The sequence below is a fragment of the Fukomys damarensis genome, unplaced genomic scaffold (genome assembly GCF_012274545.1).
Source record: "Fukomys damarensis isolate Sample0158 unplaced genomic scaffold, DMR_v1.0_HiC HiC_scaffold_20, whole genome shotgun sequence".
Taxonomy (NCBI): Eukaryota; Metazoa; Chordata; class Mammalia; order Rodentia; family Bathyergidae; genus Fukomys; species Fukomys damarensis.
In genome coordinates this window covers 18,115,426-18,139,711 of record NW_022900932.1, presented here as the reverse complement: position 1 = coordinate 18,139,711, position 24,286 = coordinate 18,115,426, and the positions used below count along the sequence as shown (strand labels likewise).

At 41.5% G+C, this 24,286-nt stretch overlaps 2 protein-coding genes and 2 pseudogenes across 8 annotated transcripts in view; 2 read left to right on the top strand and 2 right to left on the bottom strand.

Moving 5' to 3' along the window:
- The window catches only part of Oit3 (oncoprotein induced transcript 3), a 32,943-nt gene extending 12,467 nt beyond the window's left edge, over positions 1-20,476 (top strand). The window contains exons 5-10 of one of the 3 annotated variants that reach the window (XM_010606630.3): positions 5,261-5,383; positions 10,487-10,609; positions 11,654-11,814; positions 12,993-13,408; positions 18,030-18,129; positions 19,579-20,474. In XM_010606630.3, coding sequence (XP_010604932.1) covers positions 5,261-5,383; positions 10,487-10,609; positions 11,654-11,814; positions 12,993-13,408; positions 18,030-18,129; positions 19,579-19,752 — 1,097 coding nt within the window. In that variant the 3' untranslated portion in view covers positions 19,753-20,474. Of the gene's footprint in view, positions 1-5,260; positions 5,384-10,486; positions 10,610-11,653; positions 11,815-12,992; positions 13,409-17,907; positions 18,130-19,578 lie in introns of those variants that run through there. The other 2 variants (XM_019205030.2, XM_019205031.1) reach the window with 2 other exon arrangements.
- LOC117287081 lies at positions 1,325-1,483 on the top strand (annotated as a pseudogene).
- LOC117287091 lies at positions 6,463-6,598 on the bottom strand (annotated as a pseudogene).
- Positions 20,477-21,756: 1,280 nt separating the features above from the next.
- Pla2g12b (phospholipase A2 group XIIB) overlaps positions 21,757-24,286 on the bottom strand; it is a 17,344-nt gene continuing 14,814 nt past the window's right edge. Inside the window, exons 4-5 of one of the 5 annotated variants that reach the window (XR_776865.1) lie at positions 22,496-22,667; positions 22,164-22,244 (exon numbers count right to left, since the gene is read on the bottom strand). Coding sequence is in view for 2 of the 5 variants with exons in the window: in XM_010606644.1 (XP_010604946.1) it covers positions 22,126-22,247 (122 nt within the window). In the remaining 3 variants the exon portion in view is untranslated. Of the gene's footprint in view, positions 22,248-22,495; positions 22,668-24,286 lie in introns of all 5 variants that reach the window. The other 4 variants (XR_776867.2, XR_002024805.2, XM_010606644.1 and 1 more) reach the window with 4 other exon arrangements.

Sequence of the window (24,286 nt, the reverse complement as noted above, 5' to 3'; positions counted from 1 at the left end):
ATTTTCACCATGATCTGGTAATTTCTATGAGATAATTTCAATTATTTGTATTTATTTAGGCATGCTTTATGGGCTGTATGTTGTCTATTTTTGAGAAAATTCCATGTGCTAATGTGTATTTTGTGATTATTGCATAGGACACTTTATAGATATCTTTTAAATCCATTTGTTCAAAGATGTGTTTCAACTCTGATGTTTTTATCTAGTTCATCTATTTGGAAAGCAGGTGGTAGAACCACTGAGCTACATCCCTGGCCCTAGTTGATCTATTTGTGATCATGTGGTATTAAGGTCCCCCACTATAATTGTGTTGATGTTTATATGTTCTTTTGTGTCCAGTAGTGTTTGTTTTATGAAGTTGAGTGTACTGGTGTTTGATGCATATATATATATATATTTTTTAAGTGGATTTATTTATTTTTTTTTATTGAGTTTATCAGTACATTTTAGGTATACAGTACAGTTACATTCATTATTGGGATCTTGTACCTTTACATGACAGGTCTTGGTTCTCATTTTTTCCCCTTGTCCCTGACCTCCCTTCACCCCTTCCCCCCCCTCCCCATTTACAAACACTTTATTTCCATTTTTTCATTTTGTCATAATTTTTCTTTTCCCTTATTACCTTTCCCCTACCCTTCTCACCTTCCCTACACCTTTAGCCCTTTTCTTCCTATTTCACATTATCAATTATCTCATTAGGATCTTATGTACTATTGTAGTTTCTCTGGTGTGAAAAACTACTATGCATATATATTTACAATTGTTATATCATTCCTGTTGAGTTGTTCCCTTAACCAATATGTAGTGACTTTCTTTGTCCTTCTGATCAGTTTTAGCTTGAAGTCCACTTTGTCTGAAAATAGGATAGCTACTCCTTGTCTTTGGGGTCCCTTTTTTTGGAATATTGTATTCCATCCTTTGATTTTAGTCTATGATTTTTTCAGATTAAATGTGTTTCGTGTATACAGCATACCATTGGATTTTGTTTCTTAATCTAGTCTGCCAATTTGTGCCTTTTGATTGGGGAATTAAGACAGTTGAGAGTTATTACTCAGAGATATTAACTTATTCCTGGCATTACATTGTTTTTCCTATTATTGATACTGTTTTGTTTCCCTTTGTTCTTAACTGTTCCCCTTACCTTATGTATTTATTCCACTAGACTTCTTGGCATTGTTTGCTTCCTCGTGTCCTTCTAAGGTATCCTTGAGAATTTTTTGGAGTGCTGGTTTGGTGGTCATGAATTTCTTTTTTCCTTTTTCTTTCTTTTTTTTTTTTCTGTCATGAATTCCTTAAGGTGCTCTTTATCAAAGAGAGACCTATCGCTTCTCGGCCTTTTGGCTAAGATCAAGTGTAGTATCAAAGAGAGACTTTATTTCTCCATCAATTTTGAAAGATAGTTTTGCAGGATATATTGGTCTGGCTTGAAAGTTTTCTTTTAGGACTTGAGGCACTTCACTCCAAGTTCTCCTGGCCTTTAAGGTTTGTGTTGAGAAGTCTGCTGTGACTCTAATGGGTTTACTGTTGCAAGTTGTTTGTTGCTTTTCTCTAACATCTTTTGAGATTCTATCTTTGTGTTGCACTTCTGGTGACTATAATGTGATGTGGAGTTCTTTTCTAATTGTGCCTATTTTGAGTTTTATATACCTTACTTATCTGTATGTTAAATTATTTCCCTGTACTTAGAAAGTTTTCTTCTATTATTTCTGTAAGCAGTTTTCTTTAATGCAGTTCATGCCATCCCAATTTTTCACTAATTCCCATGATTTTAGTCTTCTGTGCAACATCTAGTAGGTGTTAGGTCTATTTTCCATGATCTCATGTTGTTTATAAGGTATCTCTGAGTATATGGTAACTTGCATCAGCCCTGTTTTGTAGCTCTGACACTCTTGCCTCACATTTGGTCACTTTTACTGCCCGTACTTTTAGTAGAATTTTTATCTCTTGGATTTCTGTTTGGTACATTTTCATGGTGTTTAATTGTTGATACACTGATCATTCATGTTTTGTATTGTTTTGTTTAGCTCAGCTAGATTTTTATTACTGTCCTCTTTAAGCTCAGTGATTATTTTGTTTATTAAGTCCATTATCTGTTTAGTTATGTTATCTTTGAGTTCACCATGCACCTTATTGATCTGAGTTTTTTTTTAGTCCCCTCTTTTATCATTTCATATAAGACAGCTATTTCGCTTTTTCTTTCCTCTCCATCCATAGATTAACTTCAGGAAAATTGAGAGTTTCAGTGAGCATTTTGTTACCTTGTTTTCTTATGTTTCTTTCTTTTTTTGGGGGGGTTGAAGGTTGAGGGTCAAAATTATAGTTAAAATACTTTGTTGTTAATGTGGAGATACCTTTAGTTAGTGTGTGCTTTCTAGTGATGCACTCTGGGCATGGATAAAAACAGGCCTTTGCCTCTGTCTCGATATCTGACCATTTCCATTCATTTGGGGAGGGGAGGGTGCAGTGTAATTGCTCAGCACCCAGTTCTCTTGTAGAGAAGACAGGCTCCCCCGCCCTGGGAGCCAAGGTTAACATTCCAGACTGTTTAATTTTTTTTCTGCCTTGGTTCTCATTTAAATATAATAATATTAAATACTTACTTTAAATTATATAATTTTTCAGGCACAGAGAATAGTATAAAAATAATATACACAAATGTACCCAGATTTAACTGCAATTAAATTTTGATTTCTTTTTTATTTTTTGTTTAAATAAATTTTGCAGATCAAGTCATCACTCTGCATCTCATTTTCCTCTCCCACTCTCTGAGGGTAATCGCTATGTTTGTATTCATAACAGCATTGTATAGCATTGCTCTGTGTATTCTTAAAATTAACGCAGAAATTATACTTTCTCCCATGCATGAGATTTTCTCTATTGTGTATCAGTAAGAATGGAATTGCTGGTGCATAAAATATCTAAACTGACTGTAAACACCAATCAATCAAAAATAAATAATGTCCTAAATAAGTAGAAGTTTATTTTGCCCTCACATTAGAAAAAAAATCATTCTCAAGAAAAGTAGTACATGGGCCCAGGATTTAGCTTAGTGGTACCGCACCTGCCTTGCAAGCACAAGGTTGTAAGTTCGATCCCTGGTACCAATAACAAAAAAAATGTAGTCCAGAGTTGGAATGGAGGACCCCGAGGAACTCAGGTAAAAGTGTAGCTAAATCCAAATCCAGAAATGCTGCAGCCCCTAACCATCACTTTTAGGTTCCCTAATGAGGGAAGGAAAGAAGGGCTCAATTAATATTCTAGTCTTATTGATCTTATTTTTCACCTCTACAATTTCTGTATGTTTATTTGCTTTTTGTTACATGCTTATGTTGGTTTCTGTCCTTTCTTGTATCTTTCAGTTAATTTTTATATACTTGTATTATGAACTTCTGAATTATTCTGTCATCTCTGTTTCAGAGACTCCTGTTATCTTCCTGTCCGTATCATGGTAGATCATTTGTAGCGTTTTATACAGTCCATCTTCTGTTTCAATTGTATTTCTCTGGCTCTGTGCTCTTATCACCTGCTCTGAAGAAGTTTTACTGCAGAGCAGTTTTTCAAATATTTTTGTCAGATATCACTGAGGTGTACTAGTTGAGGTCAAATTTTATAACAGCTTCAAAGATTCCCTCACCTTGTGGAAAATATAAATCCATACTTCAACCATGACAAAGTCCTGGCTTAGGGTTTCTATTGTTTTTGTTTTTGTTTTTTGAGATAGGGTCTCACTATGTAGTTGAGACGTTGTAGCCCAGACTGGTCTCGAATTTACAGCAATCCTCCTGCCTCCACCTCCGGAGTGCTGTGATTACAGGTGTGCACCACCACACCCGGCAGGGGTTCTATTGTTTACAAAGGCTTTTTTCTTTCACCTACAGCCTCAGGCAGAGAGCTTCCTTGTTGCTTTCCTGGTCTACCTGGAAAAATTTTGGTACTGTCAATCTGATTAAAAGATCTATCAGTCCTTTTTCTGTTGCTATACTGAAATACCAGAGGCTAGGTAACTTGTAAAGAAAACATTTACCTCATAGTTCCAGAGGTTCCAAGGCATGGCGCTGGTACCCACTCTGCTTAGGGAAGGCCTCAGGATGGATGGTCTTATGACGGGAGCATGTCTGAGCAAAAGATTCCACAGCAAGACAGGAAGTGAGAGACCTGCTGGGCGGAGAGGTTGTGGAACCCCACAAGAACTTGTTTATTCCTTTCAAGGGCAGTGCAACTGATGACATAACAACTGCCCACGAGGCCCCACCTCTTTAAGGTCCCACAACACCTTAGCATCACCATGCCAGGGACCAGCTTCTAACAAACAAAACTTTGGGGACATACTTAAACCATATCCAAATCACAGCAAGGGATTCCTCTGCAGGGCGGTGAGGTGGGCTTACTCAGGGCTTCAGGTCCAGCCATCTCCTTTCCCTGGTCCAAGGCCACGCCTACTGCCGCCTTATGGATGTTTAAAACTCCAATCCCTGGTTTATGTCCTGTATCCAGGTCTGTTATTCCTGGTAGACCTGATGAGTTTAGCGCCCAATCTTCCCCTCCTTTGTCTGTAGAAGGAAGTAGGTAGATATATATTGCCAAGTGTGCATATTTTGCTGGCACGAGTCCATATCTTTCATCCGTTTCTTTAAAAGTTTACTAATTACTGCTTAAATACAATGTGAGACTATTCCAGTTTTGTGTTTTTGTTGTTGTTGTTGTTTTGTTTTTTTCTTCAGTACTGGGAATTGAACTCAGGACCTTGCACTTGCAAAGCAGGCATGGTGCCACTGAGCTAAATCCCCAGCCCAAATTCTTAAAGTAAATCTTAAGGGTAGTTTGTGTTGTATCAGGAGACTCACAAAATACTTTATCAGATATCTCCTTCTGCACTGTAAGCTCCTTTCACGATTTAAAGCACGATTTCACTTATAACTTTGTATTTATTTAGCAGCTTTTCAGAAACTTATTGAAAAAAGCAAGAGCTGCCAACACAAATAAGTAGATATATCCAGGACACAACAGACACTTTATTTCCTCGTACTTTTGCCCTGAAAAGGGGAGAGAATTGGGCAAGCAGTTAGGTGCTTTCCACACAGCAGAAGGGGCAGATGACAAAAGACTTGGCTGAGGAAAAGAGGTCACTAGAAGTGATGATGCTGGACCACGGTGGGGAGCAGGGTGTGCAACCTGTGCAGCAGATCCTAAAAAGACACGAAGATTCTGCTCAGGGATTGGGACAAGATGCAGCAACAGTGTGGTTTCTCTTCTACAGATGAAAATGAATGTGAGCAAAACAATGGCGGCTGCAGTGAGTTCTGCATAAACCTCAAAAATTCCTATCGCTGTGAATGTGGGGTCGGCCGAGTGCTGAGAAGCGATGGCAAGACTTGTGAAGGTAAGGGACGTCAGGAAGGGGCCCAGATCCAGAGCCCAGAGGAAACCATCAGCGTATTCTTTGCCACTGAGGCAAGAGCCTAGGTGTCAGGGGAGAGTAACAGGCAGTGTAAAGAAATGACAAAAGAGGTTCATCATTGTTGTGAACAGAAGTCACTGTTGATTTTACCACCAAGATTTAACAGGAAGAAATTTTACAAGAGGCAGAAACCCATATTCTTTTAGGGGAAATTAGAGTATTACATGTTTTTCAAACTCAAGTGTGCCCGTGAATCACACAGAATGTCTCACTCTCTCTCTTTTTATGGTACTGAGGATTGAGCCCAAGTCCTTCACATTGAGCTACATTTCCAACCCCTCGCTCCCCTTCCCTCCCTTCCCTGCCTCCCTCTTCCCTTCCTCGCCCCTGCCTCTCTTGCTAAATTGCCCAGACTGGAGTTGAACTTGAACTTGAACCTCCTGCTTCCACCTCCCACAGTGCTGTGATTATAGGCTTGTACTACCATGCCTGGATCATGTAGGCTCCTGTTCAAGCACAGATTCTGATTCCATAAGTCTGGGATTGGGTCAAGAAGTTGTGTTTCTACATAGTGTATAGTTGACACCTGTGCTGCTAGTCTAAGCAGCACACCTGGAACAGCTAAATAATAGAGGCAGGAGCAGAGCAAATGGTTTACATTGTTTCCCAACCTCCGCTGCTGATGAAAATCACTGAGGCTTTGCACCCAGCCCCTGCCAGGCCCCTCTCCTGAGGTTCTGTTTCTGTAGGCTGGGAGAGGCCTTGGAGCTTGAGGGTTTTGTTTTGTTTTGTTTTGTTTTTGAACTTGAGTTTTTAACAAGTTCCATCTATAATTCTTAGTGTCCTGGAAGTTGGAAGACTGCTTTAATGAAGCCATTCCTACTGCATGCTTTGTATTTACTAGAGATAAATACTTTTTTAAAGGATAAATAAAATGAATTATTTTTTAATGTTAGAGTTACCAGGGATTGAACTCGGGACCTTGTGCTTTTGAGGTAGGTGGCAGAATCACTGAGTTAAATCCCCGGCCTTTAAAATGAATTATTTTTTAATAGCAAAGACGTAGGTACATTTTATGTGATTAAGTAACGAAAAGAAACCCTAATGTATATCACATAATTGAAACTAAAATTATCTACTATTATTGTTTTATTTTCATTTTTACACTTGATCTTAGCCAAAAGGCCGAGAAGCGATTATTTTCATTTTTAATTGACAATAATTACACATATTTATAGGATACCATGTGACATTTTAATAACCTATTATTACATGAAACTGAATTAATGTCCTTTCTCTAAGGCACATTTATTTTTGCAAGTTATCACCGCTGAAATGGCATCACTTATGCTTTCATAAATCTGAATTCTCGTGACACTTAGAGTGTGACAATGGAGAAAGAGAAACAGCTTTGTTTTTTGGGAGGAGGGTTTTTGTTTGTTTGTTTGTTTTTTGAGACAGGGTCTCACTATGTAGATGAGACTGACCTGGAATTCACTATGCAGCCCAGGCTGGTCTCAAACTCACAGGGATCCTCCTGCCTCAGCCTCCTGAGTGCTGGGATTACAGACATGCACCACCACGCCCAGACAGTTTAATTGTTTTTATTTGTCCTGTGGGATGATTGGATTTGGGGAGTCATAGAGCATAGTACTACTTACAAGAATTCACTTTATCCTTATAATATTCAAAATAATATAATACTACTCCAAAAGGAAAAAGTATGGTTAGTACCCACAATTTATTCCATACAACAAAGTTTGTATTACTAGGGATGAGAATTTATCTCAGTGGTCTGCTGCCTGCCCACCCAAGTTCAATCCCCAGTACCTAAAAAAAAAAAAAAAAAAGATTTCTGAAAGAGGAAAGAGGATGTTTTATATCTCCCAAAATGAACTTTCTTAAGCCATTTTATTTTTCTGAATTATGATAATTCTAATATTTGTAAGATGAAGGCATTGCCTAAATGTTCATTCAGAATATTTCTAGGTCTAAAAATAAAGAGCACAAAAGAAAAAAAAATATATATATATATAAACATTACTAGAATGTTAAACTCCTGTCTTTTTTTTTTTAAATTGAGTTTGTTGTTACATTTTAGGTATACAGTACAGTTACATTCATTGTTGGGATCTTGTACCTCTACATGACAGGTCTTGGTTCTCATTTTTTCCCCTTGTCCCTGGCCTCCCTTCACCCTCTCCTCCTCTCCCCATTTACAAACACTTTATTTCCATCTTTTCATTTTCTCACATTTTTTTCTTTTCCCTTATTACCCTTCCCCTACCCATTCCACCTTCCCTACACCTTTAGCCATTTTCTTCCCATTTCACAATGTCAGTTATCTCATTGGGATCTTATGTACTATTACAGTTTATTCACACTAGAGAAACTATTCAGTATTTACACATGTGTGACTTATTTATTTCACTTAGGAGTATATCCTCAATATATATCCATTTTCCTATGAATTAATCTAATTTCTCATTCTTTATGGCTGAGTAATACTCCCTTTTATAGAAAATCCACATAAACCCCTGTCTTTATAAAAAAAATTAATTCATTTTAAATTTTGTTGAATAAAAATGAGAACCAAGACCTGGCATGTAAAGGTACAAGATCTCAGTAATGAATGTAACTGTATTGTCTACCTAGAATGTACCAATAAATTCAATTTAAATTAAAAAACATAAAATAAAAAATGAATTTTGTTGAATAAGGGTAATGTCCTGACTATCCTTAAATTTTAATTATTTGATTAATAAGTTTTGCATATTTGAATATTAATGAAATGGCCCATGAGGAACATTCATGAGTATTTTATTGGAACTATCACAGTTAATCTTCTATAATCTTAAAGCCTAATCACCATAAATGAAAAATATCTTAACAAAAGATTAAAAAATCATGTATGAGTTACACTTTAGGATTACTATTTCTATTAGTAATCCTTAAAGTTTTACTGATAGTCTAAATATACTTGTTTCTTCACTGGGGCTGTTGAATAATTGGATCATCTTCAAATAATAAACAGCCTTTAAAAATAAAATAGGGCCAGGGATTTGGCTCAGTGTTTCCACCACCTACTTCACAAGTGCAAAGGCCTGAGTTCAATCCCTGGCACCAATAAATAAATAAGTAAATAAAGCGGCCTTTTAATTTTTAAAGTAATTTTTATTATTTTATTATGAAAGTATAGGGGAAAAAAGTATAGGAGTAAAAGGAAGATAATTAAAATGACCCCGAATTCCCCCTGCCAGACATGCCCATCCTACACATTTTGGTATATCCTCCTGAAAGACTTCAGTCCTTTAAGGCAATTTAGATTTTCAAGGTTTTTTGTGTGCTCTGCATTTTTAGACCTAGAAATATTCTGAGTGAACATTTAGGGCAATGCCTTCATCTTACAAAGATTGGAAAAATAAAATGGCTTAAGGAAGTTCATCTTGGGAGCCAGGGGTACAGCAAAGTTGCAGAGCACTTACCTAGCATGACTGAGGCCCTGGTGCAATTCCCAGCACCACCACAAAGAAAAGGCATTTTTTAGAAAACCTATTTCCTATTAATGTTGACTTTAGCATCTTATAGCATATTTAGGCTTTCTCCCACACTGTTCCATATAATCTCACCCATTTCTAAAGCCCATAAACAGTGATAGCTAATGTCTTTCAAGTTTTGCAAAGAATAATTCATCGCAAATTTATTCTCTATATGTTTCACAAAAGTTTATTTATCCTGTTAATTTATTGATGTCCCAGAGGACTAGTTTCCTTTTTTTTACTATCATTGAACTGATAGAGTTCTACATATACCTGAAAATAAGCTTACATACTTCCCTAAGCATCTCAGAAGACTTGAAACATTTCCTGATAAGTATACCCTAGAATAGGGATCAGCAAACTTCTGTAATGGTCAGGCAATAAATATTTAGGCTCTGTGGACCATACAGAATCAATAAAAAATATTCAGCTCTGCCCATGCAGTGAGAAAGCAGCCATAGAAATAGGTAAACACATGGACATGGCTGTGTGCCAATAAAACTACTTGAAACAACATGTAGCAGGTTAGAGTTTGACAATCCCTGTCCTAGAAGACAATGCGCAGGTTCCTGGTTATTTTTCCTCTGCTAAGCTTAAAGTCACATGGTAGTTTCTTTGATTTTTCAATTGAATATTTTCCTTTTTTGTCCATTTGACTATGTGTTTTGAAAATATAAACAACAAAAGAGGAAAGTTTAAAAAAAAAACTAGTAAGAAAAATACCACCACGAGTTTGATTGAATGGACTTTCAGGGAATTGGCCTTTTATCCCCCTGCGGAGGATCAAACTCAAGGTGCTTAGCATGCCAGGCAAGCATGCTACCACCGAGCTACTCCCTCAGTCCCTAGGCCAGGGACGGTGAACCTTTCAGAGATGAGTGCTCAAACTGCAACCCACACCCACTTTATTTAATGGCAATTAAACCTTTCACTTAGAAAAAACAACTCATATATTAATCATCTCTTTTGTCTCAAAGGAAAAACACTCATGCCACAGGTTTGGCCACCACTGCCCTAGGCCTTTTTTATAATGTGCTGTCATCCTAAGATCCTTTATCCCCAACGTTCTTGATCCTAGCGATTCAACAGAGGGTTCATGATCCAGCCAGTTGGCTGTAACTCTAATGCACGCAGCCGATCCAGTTGAATTTACACTATTTCAGTCCCTTTGCAACAATAATAATTTCTAATTGGGTGCATTAAGTGTTGCAGCAATTAATAAATGACTTTTGGGTGTCACTCCTGAAAAACCCATAATCCCAGTTCAACCATGAGAAAAAAAAAACATCAGGCAAAACCAAACTGAAGGATGTTCTACAAAATTCCTGTCTGGCTTAAGTGGACAGAGGTGTGGAGATTGGAAGGTTATTCTCTGTAACTATAATGCTCAGCAAACAACTTGTGGGCTAGCATGCATGTCTCAGTTACTGGGTTAGACTGCAGGGTTACTGCTACGGGTCAAACATAAACCTTGATGGTAAGCACCAAGGTCCTGAGGGGAAGAGGGTCACAAGATGATTCCCCTTTCTGTTGGTTTCTCCTGCAGACATCGAAGGATGCCACAATAACAATGGTGGCTGCAGCCACTCCTGCCTTGAGTCAGAGCAGGGCTACCAGTGCGGGTGTCCCCGGGGCTTGGTGCTAGCTGACAACAACCACACTTGCCAAGGTAGTATGCAGAGGGCTCCACCTCTGCTCTGCGTTGTGCTTCCTCCTGCCCTTCACCCACCAGACTATCATCTTCCAGAACAACTCCTTGAGCTATGTGCGTCCCTAGGACATCACCCAAGAGCTCACTCTTTGTGGCTTACCTTTGATTTTTCTTGAATTCTCATGGCTTACAGTATGACTCATACTCCACTTGGAAGGATAAGACATTGAGGTGGTTCTCTTTTCCAACAGATAAAAGGGCTGAAGCTAAGTTGAAGCCCTGGGGAATGGATTCTTCTCCCATCAGGCACCCACTGAGAACTATTTTCTGGAAATCTAGTTCTTGGTATCCAGAATATGAATTCATTCATCCAGAAAATATTTAACAAGCACTTGTTTTTTCTGTACTCCCTAACTGTGATGTAGCCTCACATGTGTGTAGTCTCACACACTGCACACTGCACAGTATTCGATATCTGTAGTCTGGAGAAGTGAGCATGGGAATACTAAGGAAAAGAGATCTTTTTTATATTAAGTTAAAGTGGATTTTATAGTCAGAGTATATGGTTTACTGAGCAGTGCAAGGACAGTTTGGAAGCCTTCCCCAAGTGCAATAACACTGTTTATCACCCCTGTTTTATGGGGCCATCCATAATTAATGGTAAAATCAAGGCAGTACCACTGTATTGTTTAAACAAGTATCAAAGCTGTACTTTTTCTGTATCACCAATAAATTGCATTGGTGCTGAAAATTAATCCTCTAGGTGTTTCACTTCTTCAAGTTATGCTAGCCATAAGCAAATGCTTGTAAAGAAATGTTTGTTGAATTGAAACTTGAACACCATATTTCCTATCTCAAGGAATAATGTATTTGAGAAGCGTTATTTGACCACAATCTTGGAAGTTAAGAATCCTGGTCTTACTTCACCAACTTGTTTTGATTCCCTAAAGAATAGAACAAAAAGCACAGGCTGTGTGAAGGAGACATCATTCCCCCCAGAAGCCCTCCTGACTCTTCCTCCCCCTCCAGTTTCCAGTTCTAACAGTAGCCCCTTCCGTACAGTCCCTGTGGTGTGCAGATCAAATGCCATTGAAGTGAGTGTCCCCAGGGAGCTGGTTGGCGGCCTGGAGCTCTTCCTGACCAACACCTCCTGCCGAGGAGTGTCCAACGGCACCCACGTCAACCTCCTCTTCTCCCTCAAGACGTGCGGCACCGTGGTCAATGTAGGTCTCTCCTGGGGATCTTGGGGAATGACTAGGACCCAGACATTTGGGAGGCAGCTGGTAGAGATCTGCAGTGTGGCTCGTGTCATAGATGGGATATTTCCACACGAAAGAACTGAGCATCCAGCAACTGATGTCATTCATTTAACAAATGTGTTACTGAGTATCTGCCATGGGGCTGCACCGCAAGGGGATTCTGCTGCCCTGTTCTGAGTCAGTCACCCCTCTCCCATCTGCCCAGACTGAACCAGCACCAGGGGTACTGGGGCACTGGCAACTTGCCCTCTGACCTGTTCTTTTATTTGAAGAAAATGATTAAATTGAGATGGTTCATTCGGGATATAGTAAATAAGCTCCAGGATTACACCAGGTTCAGGTCAAAGGTTTCTTCTTTCCTCCAAAAGTCTGCACACAGCCCTGTGCTGCAGTCTGAGGGGAAGATGAACTAAGAGTCCTGCCTGTTGGCCACTTGCACAGCTGTACTGAGATGACCACACGTAAGCGGTAACGGGCACAAACAGTGACACAAGATGACAGGGCCTCTTGGCGTCCAGTAAGAGAGAAGTGGGCTTGGATTGGGGTGGAAGTGTGCATGTGGCTTCTACAAGGAGAAGAAACAAAAGGGCCTTTTAGCTGGGGAACAGTGTAGGCAAGTTCTGTGGGTTGTTTCTGGCTAATCCAGTGGAATTGGATAAGGCTGGTGCCCACAGAGCAGACCCAGCCGGAGACAAAGCTGAGTCACCTGCGGTAATGCAAGCTCTGAGCTTCTGGGTGTGGCTGTGGCCTGCACAGGGTCACACTGCAGTGGAACTAAGTAGCTTAGGACTCCTGAAAAACATCACATGGCTGCTGTCCTTTTCTAAAACACCAGAGCTTAGAATGTGCTGATTCTGCTAGCGAAGGTTTTACAAGCAGTGCTCCAGAGGAATGTGTGCAGTGACCGAGAGCTAGAAGGTAAACGTCTAACAATCAGGATGTCTTGCTAACAGAGGAGAGCAATTTAAAAAAGCCTTTGGGCCCGGGATTTAGCTCAGTGGTTCTACTGCCTGCTTCACAAGTGCAAGGTCCCGAGTTCAATCCCTGGTACCAAATAAATAAATACGCTTCGGCTGTAAAGATTTTGGGGGAAATTTCTGTAGAAATAAACTCTCTTCCTCTCGTGGCCTGGCCTGGCTCAGGTGGTGAATGACAAAATCGTGGCCAGCAACCTCGTGACAGGTCTCCCCAAGCAGACCCCAGGGAGCAGCGGGGACATCATCATCCGGACCAGCGAGCTGCTGATCCCGGTGACCTGCGAGTTCCCGCGCCTGTACACCATCTCGGAAGGCTACGTCCCCAACCTCCGGAACGCCCCGCTGGAAATCCTGAGCCGCGATCACGGCGTCTTCCCCTTCACGCTGGAGATCTTCAAGGACGACGAGTTCGAGGAGCCCTACCGGGAAGCGCTGCCCAGCCTCAAGCTCCGCGACTCGCTCTACTTCGGCATCGAGCCCCTGGTGCACGTGAGCGGCCTGGAGAGCCTGGTGGAGAGCTGCTTCGCCACGCCCACCTCCAAGGTGGACGAGGTCCTCAAGTACTACCTCATCCGGGACGGGTAATGCCCTGCTGGAGCTGCACCCTCAGCCTGCCCAGCACGCGGTCCTAGCCTAGCCCTGCGCCCAGCTGCTCCTCCTTAGCTCAGGGGCGCTTACTGCTCTGGAGGTAAGGGATGGAGGAGGAGGAGGAGAGGAGTTAAAACGACTCCAAGGTGTGCAGCTCAGGTGACTTACTGGATCCATTGCCCTAGATGAAAGACAGATGTAGAAAAGCAGATTTAAGGTGAAAATATTGAATTTGATCATACAGAATAGGGTTTTTTGTTTTGTTTTGTTTCGGTGCTACTGGGGACTGAACTCAGGGCTTTCTCACTGAGCTACATCTCCCCCTTGTCTAGAGACAGGGTCTTGCTAATTGGCTAAATTGCCCGGGTTTGAACTTGTAATCCTCCTGCCTCAGCCTCTCAGAGTGCTGGGATTACAGGCCTGTACCAACCTGACTAAGTTTACATTTTAGATACCTGCAGGCCACCTAGAGAGAGAAGGCAGTTGGGGATGCAGCTCAGGCTCAGGAACAGAGTGAGGATCAGTGTACAGGACAGAGAATGAGCTCCTTTACCCTGGGAACTGTAGGCTGGGGATGCTCAGGGAAGGCAGGGTGTGTGTGCCCCCCCACGTGGGGCTCAGCCTTGTTGAGGGGGCTGAGAATGTGTGGGGAGGAGGAAGTGAAGTGGCAAGCGCAGACCCCTCTTTTTACGAAGTTTGGTAGCGAAGGAGAGAGAAGAAATACTTGGCAGGTTTTAGGAGAAGATATTAGGAGGAGATTTTAGGAGAAGAAAAGCGTAGAGGTTTCCACGACATCCTCTAAGGGTCCCCGGATGAAGTTTGCAGGTGTACTCAGGTAGCACTGAATACCTAACAGTGCTCACAGCCATCACCAGGGAGATACATGCAAACCCCCGGTCTCATGTGTGTCTTGTTCTGAACGCAGGTGGGCAAGGCTCAGGTAGGGGCAGGACTGCAGCTTCGTAGCAGGGCCCTGGTGCAAAGCGAGTCTTGGGCTCGGCTCTTGGCCAGTCTCTGCTTTTACTTCTCGAGTCTCCCCGCTGCTACCTTTGCCTGCTGCTACCGGTCCCATACACTGCGTTTTCAATGTGGGACACACATCAGGGTCAGCTTTTTAACAAATAGCAGTGCCCAACCCTGTCCTCTCCATTCCAGTCCTATTGTAATTCTGGTGCTGGATAAACAAAAACGGCCTTCCGCACCCACCTGTCAGACCTCCGCTCTCCAGAAGCAACAGAAGGAAAATGTGGCTTTGTCACACCCCTGCCGAGACCCTGTAGTGGCTCCTTCCTTCCTTTCGGAAATGGCAGCTGTCTCCCAGAGGTGCATGTGGACCCTGAGTCCTGTGGTCTCCTCAGCTCCTTTGCACCAAGAGGAAAGTCTGTGGTCCTGAGTGGCTTTGGGGGGCCATGAAGGGGTCCATCATACAGGGCAGCATAGCCCTTTGGATTTTGTGCATCCTGAAGTGATTGCCATTAAGTTGGTTAGTCTTTGTTGGTGGTGGTGTTTGGTTTTTGGTTTCTGAGAGAGGGTTTTGCTATGTACTTCTTGAACTCACTATGTAGCCTGAGCTGTCCTCAGACTCGAGGCAATCCTCCACCCTCAGTCTTCCTAGTGCTGGGATTACAGGCATGCACCACCATGCCCGGCTCACATTTACTTTTTGTTTTGTTTTGTTTGTGGGTTTTTCTTTTTTTGTACTGGGGATCAAACTCAGGACCTTGCGCTTGTGAAGCAGGCAGTGGAAATACTGAGCTAAATCCCTGACCCTCTTACTTTTAAGAAGTGTATAATCAGAACTCATTATTGGAAGTGAGTGACCTGAAATCTCAATAATGCCGGTGAAATTTTCTTCTGTATTTATTGTTCAGACTCTCAGGGAAGGACTATTTGCTTTGTTTTACCTGGTTATGAGAAGCTGCACTGCTCATTCTTCTAGCCCTTACCACATACAAAAGAGAAATACCTATGTGCTGTAAAAGAAAAAAAGTGCAGGCAAGAATGCAAAAGTGCTGCAGTGTGGGCAAAGAGGATGAGAGCTGTTATGTGCAGGAGAGAGCCAGGCCCTCAGCCTCCCCCATTTCCGATATGGCCAGAGGGAATTGCTGGCAGCTCATCCTGGCTCCTTACAGCCTCTTGACATGGCCCTGCTATTTCCTCTGCCTGAAATCTTTTTTCCTGTCTGATCCTCTCTGGCCCTTTGGAATTAGTGGCATTCACTTCCTCAGGGAAGCCTTGCCAGATCTGTCAGGCGGTGAATTAAAGGCCTCCTTCCTCCTCAAGGCCTAGAAGAGAGGAGGGGCCATTAAATATTTACCCAGCAAATCCCTGAAGGAATATTCAGAATAGTAATTTGGGATGAGCCACAAAACTAAAGTAACCATGATATACTTACTTATATTTAACTTTTTTTGATTATTCACTTTTTTTTTTTTGAGACAGGGTCTCACTATGTAGTTGAGACTGACCTGGAACTCACTATGTAGCCCAGGCTGGTCTCGAACTCACAGCGATCCTCCTGCCTCAGCCTCTCAAGTACTGGGATTACAGGTGTGCGCCACCATACTTGGCTGACTATTCACTTTTAAAAGTTTTCATTGTCTTCAGCTTAAATTTATTTCAAGCTGGTTTCTCCTAGATGTTGAACACACCTGATCTACTTCCCTCTGGTTTTAGTTGGTACATGCTCTGAGAATGTAAAATAGCTTAATTCTTGCCTAAGTGAAATATAATTAAAAAAGGGAATCCTCAGAAAAAGAAATACTGGGTTCTAAAGTCAAATACTGAGCAACATTTTGATAAGCAATTTCTGTGGACTCTCCTACACCACTGCTATTTGCTTTTAACACACAAACTTGGAGTTGTGAGAACTAACACTATCTAATCACAGCAAGCACCAAATCAAGAGTCAAAATTTGCCCTGTAATGCATTACCTTTTAAGAACCCTGTCTGTCTCATTTTCCCTTTTAAAGAAAAATAATAGTATTTTTAGGTAAACATAAATTGAAATTGCTGAAACATTTAGATGAAAAGTACCTTTTAAATATTAAGTGTTGTTATTGTTATTATAGATGCTGGACTACCCTAGGCCACATTACTCTGTGTGTATTGTAGACCATATTTGTGTTTGTTTGTGGCTAGGGACTGAACCAAGGGCTTTGTACAGGTAGGCAAGAACTCCACCATTGAGCTACTTCCAAAACCCGAATATTACTCATCCCCTCTGAGGCACCCAGTAGAGAATCCTGTACAGATTAGGTATGCGATTTATCTTTATTATAAAACACAATGGAAAGCTATAAATTGATTTTACCTCAGAACAATCAGATGGAGTAAATAAATACAGGACATAGCAGAAGCCATATCATCTGCTCAGATCCTCTCCAGTTCAATGGAATAAGATGCTAGTGGTGATTCAGGCCGAGATGCTGTCTTTTGAAACAACTTTATTGATGTTTCAGCAGCTCGCAAGTGACAACAGTGAACTAAAACATGGTGCATTAGCATGTGGAGCAAGAACCCATTTCAGAGGCTTTTCTGTCCGACCTCACTCTTTTCCTGGCCCAGCAGACAAACTGCAAGGTGCCCATTAAAAAGCAACGAGGCGTTCCCAGATGTAGCTCAGTGGTGCTGCACCTGCCTGGCAAGCTCAAGGTCCTGAGTTTAGTCCCAGTACCAGAAAATTAATTAAGTAAGTAAGTAATTATTTTTAAAAGCTGGGAATTTAGATCAGTGGTGCCACCACCTGCCTCACAAGCACAAGGTCCCAAGTTCCATCCCCAGTACCAAAAAAAGAAAACAAAAAGCAACTATGTCCAGGGGAAAAAGTTTTCTTTACAATTTGAGTGGGATAACTAACACAAGAGTGATCCTGGGCCTTTCTGGGGAAACTCTTCTTCAGTATTTAAAACTATGGCTTTGGTATGAAGCCTCAGAGACATCTTCTCCCCAGCTGTTCCTGAGGCAAACCTAGAAGTTACAGTGCAAGCAGCAGACCAGAGATTGAAACGCCAAGTTCTATCAAACTGCAGCTGCCATTATATTGGGTAAAGAGGAATTAATACAATTTCAGGTGAATGGTTACTCCCCAGTAGACCCACTTGTTCCCTAAGAAACCAAGATGTGTGTTCAGCAATTTGAGGCACAGCTTGTACTCTGTTCCCTTGTGCACCTGCTCAGTGGCTGGTATCTCTCAGGTGTGCAGTATATACTTGTTAAATTTAAGAAACATCTCTTCAAACCAATGGTAAACCACAAAATCATAATTCCCTGCAATATAATAAGAAGAGCTTAAGCAGCCAAAGTTTTCTTTGAAACATACGTTGTTCATGTTGCTCTACTGAAACACATTAACGGAAGAAGTGCTGTAAGTACCCTGCCTGGCTGGTGGCCCAGCAGGTGGGGAACGGGACAGGCATACTTGTGAGGAGGGCTGTGTCCAACAATACCTTCACTAAGAGGGAATTTCATTTGCTTTTGTTTCTCAAAAAGCCGGCAAGCAGCCCAGCCCCCTCCACCCCATGTACCTCTCCTGGTCCAAACACGTCGGACAGGGCTGTTTTCCATCTCTGTGGAAATGATTAAGTCTTACGTGGAACCTGTGCTACTTTCAGCTGTATTTCAGATGACTCAGTGAAGCAGCACTCATCCCGGGATCACCTAGCAAAGCACTTCCAGGTTCCTGTCTTTAAGTTTGTAGGAAAAGATCACCAGGTGAGCTGAACACCTTTACCTCCTAACCCCAGACCTGAGCCTTCCTTCTTGATGTCCTGTCCTTTGATCAGTTGACCTTGTGAGAGCCAGTGGTTAGGACCTGTGTGACCCCTGGGAATAATACAGTTCAGCTGGCCATTGAGAAGCTTAACACCATAATGCATTTCACAATCACTGCCACCCCTTCCCACGAAATAATACTGTAGCGAACCAGACGGGCAGGGGTGACAGTTGCCTGAAATTCCACTACTCAGGAGGCTGAAGCAGGAAGGTTGAAAGTTTGAGGCCAGCCTGGGAAAGTTAGTGAGACCCTGGCTCAAAATGACTGGTTCAAGAGAATTCTACTGGATCATAATTTAGAGCCTGTGTAGCCAGGTATGGATGAAAAAAGCCACTGTGTGGCCAGTTACACAGTAAGAAGGCATGCACAAGAAATTCACAGAAAAGACAAAGAGTGAAATGGTAAGTGAAAATAGTACTTAAACCAGGGATTTAGGTGAGTGGCACAGCACCTGCCTGGCAAAAGCAAGGTCCTGAGTTTCATCCCCTGTACCCCCCAAAAAAGAAAGAAAATGTACTTAAAATGCCAACTATAAGACACTACTATATACATACTAAATGTGTAGAACTTCTAAATTATAACACTTGCAAGGCTATAAGTGGTGGTTTAAATTGGTACATTTTCTAGAAAGTTATCTGATGATATGTAACAATAACCATTAAATCATCAAATTCTCTTATCTAAAAATTTCAATCTTGGCAATTTCTCAAAAATGAAACAAAAGTTTGTTGACCATGTGTACAGAGCATTGTTTTAAGAGGGGGGAAAAACAAACAGAGCTAACAAGCCACCATATATCAATTTAATGCAATAGTAAGCATCTATTAAAATGATAAATGTGTGGCAAACAGACTAAAAATTTTGTCAAAACAATTTATATGCACACTGGGTGTGCTACATTAAACCCACATAGTTACATAGATAAGGTTAGTGTGACAGGTGGAAGTGTCTGTTGTTCTTAGAGTTGTTGAAACATTTAAACAAAAGGCTAGTTCAGCCTTTAAGTGTGTTCATGCCTTTCCAGCGGTGTCATTATTCCAGAACAACTGCTTTCCCTCCTCCACTAGGCAGTGGCTAAGTGGTTTCTCACAGACCTTGCTGTGATGGGCGAAGGGGTTAATGTTAGACATTGCTTCATGAGGTCTCTTCTGTCCCTGCTCAGTGCAGAAGTTATGGCTGTGGGAGATTCCAGTTCCAACTTTCCACGTTACTGATGTGTGGATCGGGCTGGTTCCTCTGCACCCTCCCTCTCACTTTACTCTTCTGTAACATGGGAATAGTAACGCCAGCCTCGGAGCATTGCTATTAGGATTAAGTGACCTAAAGTCTGTGAGCCGTGGGCAAGGTGCCCACTGCCAGCCTTGCTGAGGGTCCTCACATCTTTTCAGGAGGTTTTTCTGCACTGCCGAGTTCTTGTCTGTGGAATGCTGGATACGCATTCCCGCTGCGCCCAGGGTTGTCACCGGCGAGTGCTTCGGGCGGCGGGGGAAGGAGAGGACATTGCTGGTCTGCAGAGCCAGATTCTGACCGGCGGCCCAATCAGCATCAACTGGGAACACTAGTTCCCCACACACCCTAGTCTGCGGTCCCCTCTGGAACTTCTGCCATACCTTCTAAGGACACCTCAGAGGAGCTCCTAGGACACCTGGCTTCTTCAGACCGTGTGCTGTGAGTGTAGACAAACTCCCAGAACCCCTCACTGCTTCTGGTCTACAGGCTGATACATATCACAGCCCAGGCTACAGATGTGCTGCCCAATGTAGTCTGCATGGGCCTTCAGTTTCCCAGCGAGGAAGACCGAGCTGTCCACGGAGGAGGAAGCTCGCCCACCCTCCAGTGCTTTCCTCCAACTAAACACCTCGTGTTCCATGCAATAGGACCGCCCAGATCAGAAGCCGGTTATCATACTTCAAATTAGAAACCAAAAAATAAGTGCTTACTAAAACTATAACTTAAATACTCCCTAGACATGTAAATAATAATCATGCCTTCAAATTGCAATTCAAACACGGGATAGTTATGGGGGATTTGGAAGTTTATCAATAAAACAATGTATTATAAGGAGATGCCTTTTGGTCTTTCTCTTGCATAATATTTTTGGGTGTTTTCATTGCCTTAGGTGAAATATTTTCACTTAATAAATATTAATAAATTAATCAAATGCATTTAAGTGGTTTAATGACTAAACTATTAGCAAAATTAAAGTTTGGTACCACGTGCCCTCTAAATTGGCATTCTGTGCCTTCAAATCAGTAAGACATTAGACAAAGGTATAAAATTATACCATACTTAAGTGCTTAATAAATTTTATTGAAATAAATTTTATAAACCACAAAGATAAATATTATTTGTAATTAAATCAGTCTTTGTATGTGCATGTGCGTGTGTGTGTGGTACTAGGGATTGAACCCAGGGGCTCTCTACCCCTTAGCTGTATCCGCAGCCCTTGTTAAAATTTTATTTTGGGACAGTCTCACTAATTTGCCCAAGCTGGTCTTGAACTTGTAATCCTGCTAACTCAGCCTCCGGGTAGCTGGGATTACAAACTCTGGCCATCATACCTGGCTAAATTTAATTTCTTGATATGCCAATTAATATTATGCCTTTACATAAAATTAGAAAAAGTTTCTTTTTTCTTTAAAAGTCTCTGCAGTGAATAATTCCTTTTAGAATTGGTGGAATTAGGGAAAGGAAGGAAAGAGTAAATGATTTACACCAGCGCTTAGCAGCCTTGTTTCTACAGGGTCACATGGTAAAAATGTTTTCAGCTCTCTGGGCCATGCAGTTTTGGAGGTTTTGGTTTTGTTTTTTTGTTGTGTTTTTGTACTGGGTATCAAACTCGGGACCTTGTGCTTGCGAAGTAGGTGGCAGAACCACTGAGCTAAACCCCCAGCCCCTGGGCCATGAAGTTTTTGTCACCACCATTGACTGCTGCTATGGCGCAAAAACAGCTGTAGTCAAATCCAGCACAACTGTAAAGAAGTGTGAGCATGGCTCTGGTATCAAAAGTTACAAGAAACAGGCCTTGGACTGGATCTGGCCAATCCCTGATGTAGAGGAAGATTAGCACCCCCTGAGTCCTTTCCAGGCATCAGAATTACTTGGGGAAACTATCATAAAACACCATTGTGGAGGCACCAGCCCAAGCATCCTTACAGGCTTGTTTTATGTGGTCCTCAGGTGATCTTAATCATACTCATGTTAAGAACCAAAATATAGGGAGTGGCCATGTGTCTCTCACTCCCCGAGGTTGCAGGTGTTTCCCTAGCCCTTGCCAGGCCGGTCTCAGATGTTAGCATGACTCAAACACCACTCAGTACCTGAGACACCAATGTGGAAAGGCCCCGGGGGAGAAATGGAAGCTCGGAGCCCTGATTCCACCTGCCCTTCCTCTCCGTGGGTCTTAGCAGGTAAGCCTCCACCCCGCCCACCTGCTTTCCTCTCCTCCGCACCAGTGGAAATCACTGCATTGGTGGAACTTACCAGGCTGGGTTCTGTTCTCTTCTAAGTGAAATGGAAACGCAGGTGATAATAGAATTCATTCATCTCTGTTCACATTTTCTAAAAAGTACATTTTATTAAATGTGAGGTGCTTACTGGCAAATGAGGAAACCAGGCCAAAGGAAAGTCACTGCATCCCACAGGGTTGGACTCCTGAAATTTTCACGTATGAACAGGATGATCAGGTCCAGGGATCACAGGGCTTGCTCGTAGCATAGTCTTTATGCTGAGCAGTGAATCCAGGTGAATGTGTGCAGGTCAGGGAGAACAGTGTCAGAGTAGCTTCAATCTCTCCACACTTCTCTCATCTTTCCTCAAAGGACAGGACTCACTGTCTCCCTTCTCCGGCTGGTGTTATCCAGTTTGGCAGAAGAAAGGATGACACACGCCTGCCATGCTCCATCTCTGAGACTGACAGTTGTGGAACCACCTCATCATAATTCTTCTTTCTCCTCTTCCGCACAGATGCAAGCTGCCCGTTGACTATTCATAAAGGGCCGGCAGCCCAAGGTCCATACGGTATTGAACACTGTGTCAACCAGAGAATCACAGGCTACTTGAAAAAGATGGAGAAATAGAAAAGTTAACGTAGAGGACTAGCGTAAGTAGTGCAACCCCAGAGCAAAGAGGAGTCAGTCATCTGACACAGAATTAAAAGAGAAAGTACACATTTAAGAGAAGCGTTTTAGACAAGCTCCCACCCAATCCAGTTAAGTGGAATGCTTTTTGGAGTGTCTTTCTTTTGTGGAACTTCTGATCAAAATAATGGTTAGTAACCAGAATCTCCCCTATTATTATGCTCACCATTTTACAGAATCCTCCCTCGGGTGATACTGCTATGTATCCTGTCACTTTCCTGTTCAAGAATGGGATACGCAATTGTGTACTGGTTGAGAAACGTTTGTGTTGGATATGTTGGTCAGCCACTCTCCTGGGTGTCGGCGAGAGAAAGAAGGCATCATCCCCAATTCTAGGACTTCACAGTTTGCACCAAGGAGACAGAATGGTCAGGTCAATAGTTAATTACACTAAACCTCAATAGACATGTCCCCAGGGCAGTATGGAAGCCCACAGAAAAGGTTCCTAACCTTTTCGGGGTTAGGGTTATTAATTAGGGAAAGAAACTCAGAGAAACTATCATTCTCTTCAAGAATAATCAGGAAAATGAAATACTGATACAGGCTACTTGAAATCTTGAAAACATTATGCTAAATAAAAGAAGCCAAGACAAAATGCCACATACTATGTGATTCCATTTATATGAAGTGTCTGCTACAGGCAATCTATAGAGATAGAAAGTAGACTGGTGGTTGTCATGGGGTAATTAGGAATGACTGCTAACAAGTACAGGATTTCTTTTGGGGGTAGTGAAAATGTTCCGAAATTAGATGGTGGTGATGGTTGCACAGCCCTGTGACTATATGAAAAACCACTGAATCACATACTTTAAAAAGATGGATTTTATGGCATGTGAATGGTGTATCAGTAAAACTGGTTTATAAAAAATATTTTTAAAAGTTGACAAGCTTTTAGCTAGGCTGACCAGAAATCTAGGGAAACTCAAGTTGCTAAACTTGGAAATGAAAGACAGATAATGCTGCTAATCTTGCAGAAATAAAAAGAATGACAAGAGAACATGAAAAAATAGATAATTTAAAGGAAATGGACAAATCTCTAGAAAATCAGAAACTGCTAAAACTGACTAAAGAAGAAATAGAAAGTGTGAATAGATTGCTAGTGTACAGAAATACAATAACTAGTTCAAACTTTTAAGTTAGGAATTAAAAACTTCCCCCAAAAGAAACCCAATCCCACATGACTTCACTGGGGAATTTTATGAGACATTAGTGGAGAGTTAATCCCAACCCTTCTTAAACTTAGCCAAAAGTGGAGAGTTCAAATGCCAATTCATTGTACAAGATCATTATTACTCTGATACCAAAACCAGACCAAGACCTTACAAGGCCACAAGACTAAGACCTAACAAACCTCAGACCAGTATGTTTTATGAATATAAATGCAAAATCTTTAACAAAATACTAGTAAGCTGAATCTAGTAACATTAAAAAAGAATTACACCATTACCCAGTGGGGTTTATTTTAAGAATACACGTTTGGTTTAGCATACTACAATCAATTAATATAATAGATTTAGCATTAATAGACTAAAGGACAAATATCACATGATGCAGAAAAATATTTAATGATGACTGAATCCTTTTTCATGATAAAACCACTCAAAAAATTAGGAAAAGAAGGGAACTTCTACAATCTGATAGAGGCTAACTAGAAATAGCCACAACTAATAATTATGCTTAATGCTTAAAGGATAAAAAATACAGAACTCTTAGAATTCAATAATAAAAAGTACTTAGAAAGAGACATAAAGGATTTGAATAGACATTTTTCCCAAGCATTATGCTGTGGTCAATAAAAATATGCTCAAAGCCGGGCGTGGTGGCGCACGCCTGTGATCCCAGCACTCAGGAAGCTGAGGCAGGAGGATCGCTGTGAGTTCAAGACCAGCCAAGGCTACATAGTAAGTTCCAGGTCAGTCTCAACTACATAGTGAGACCCTGTCTCAAAAAACCAAAA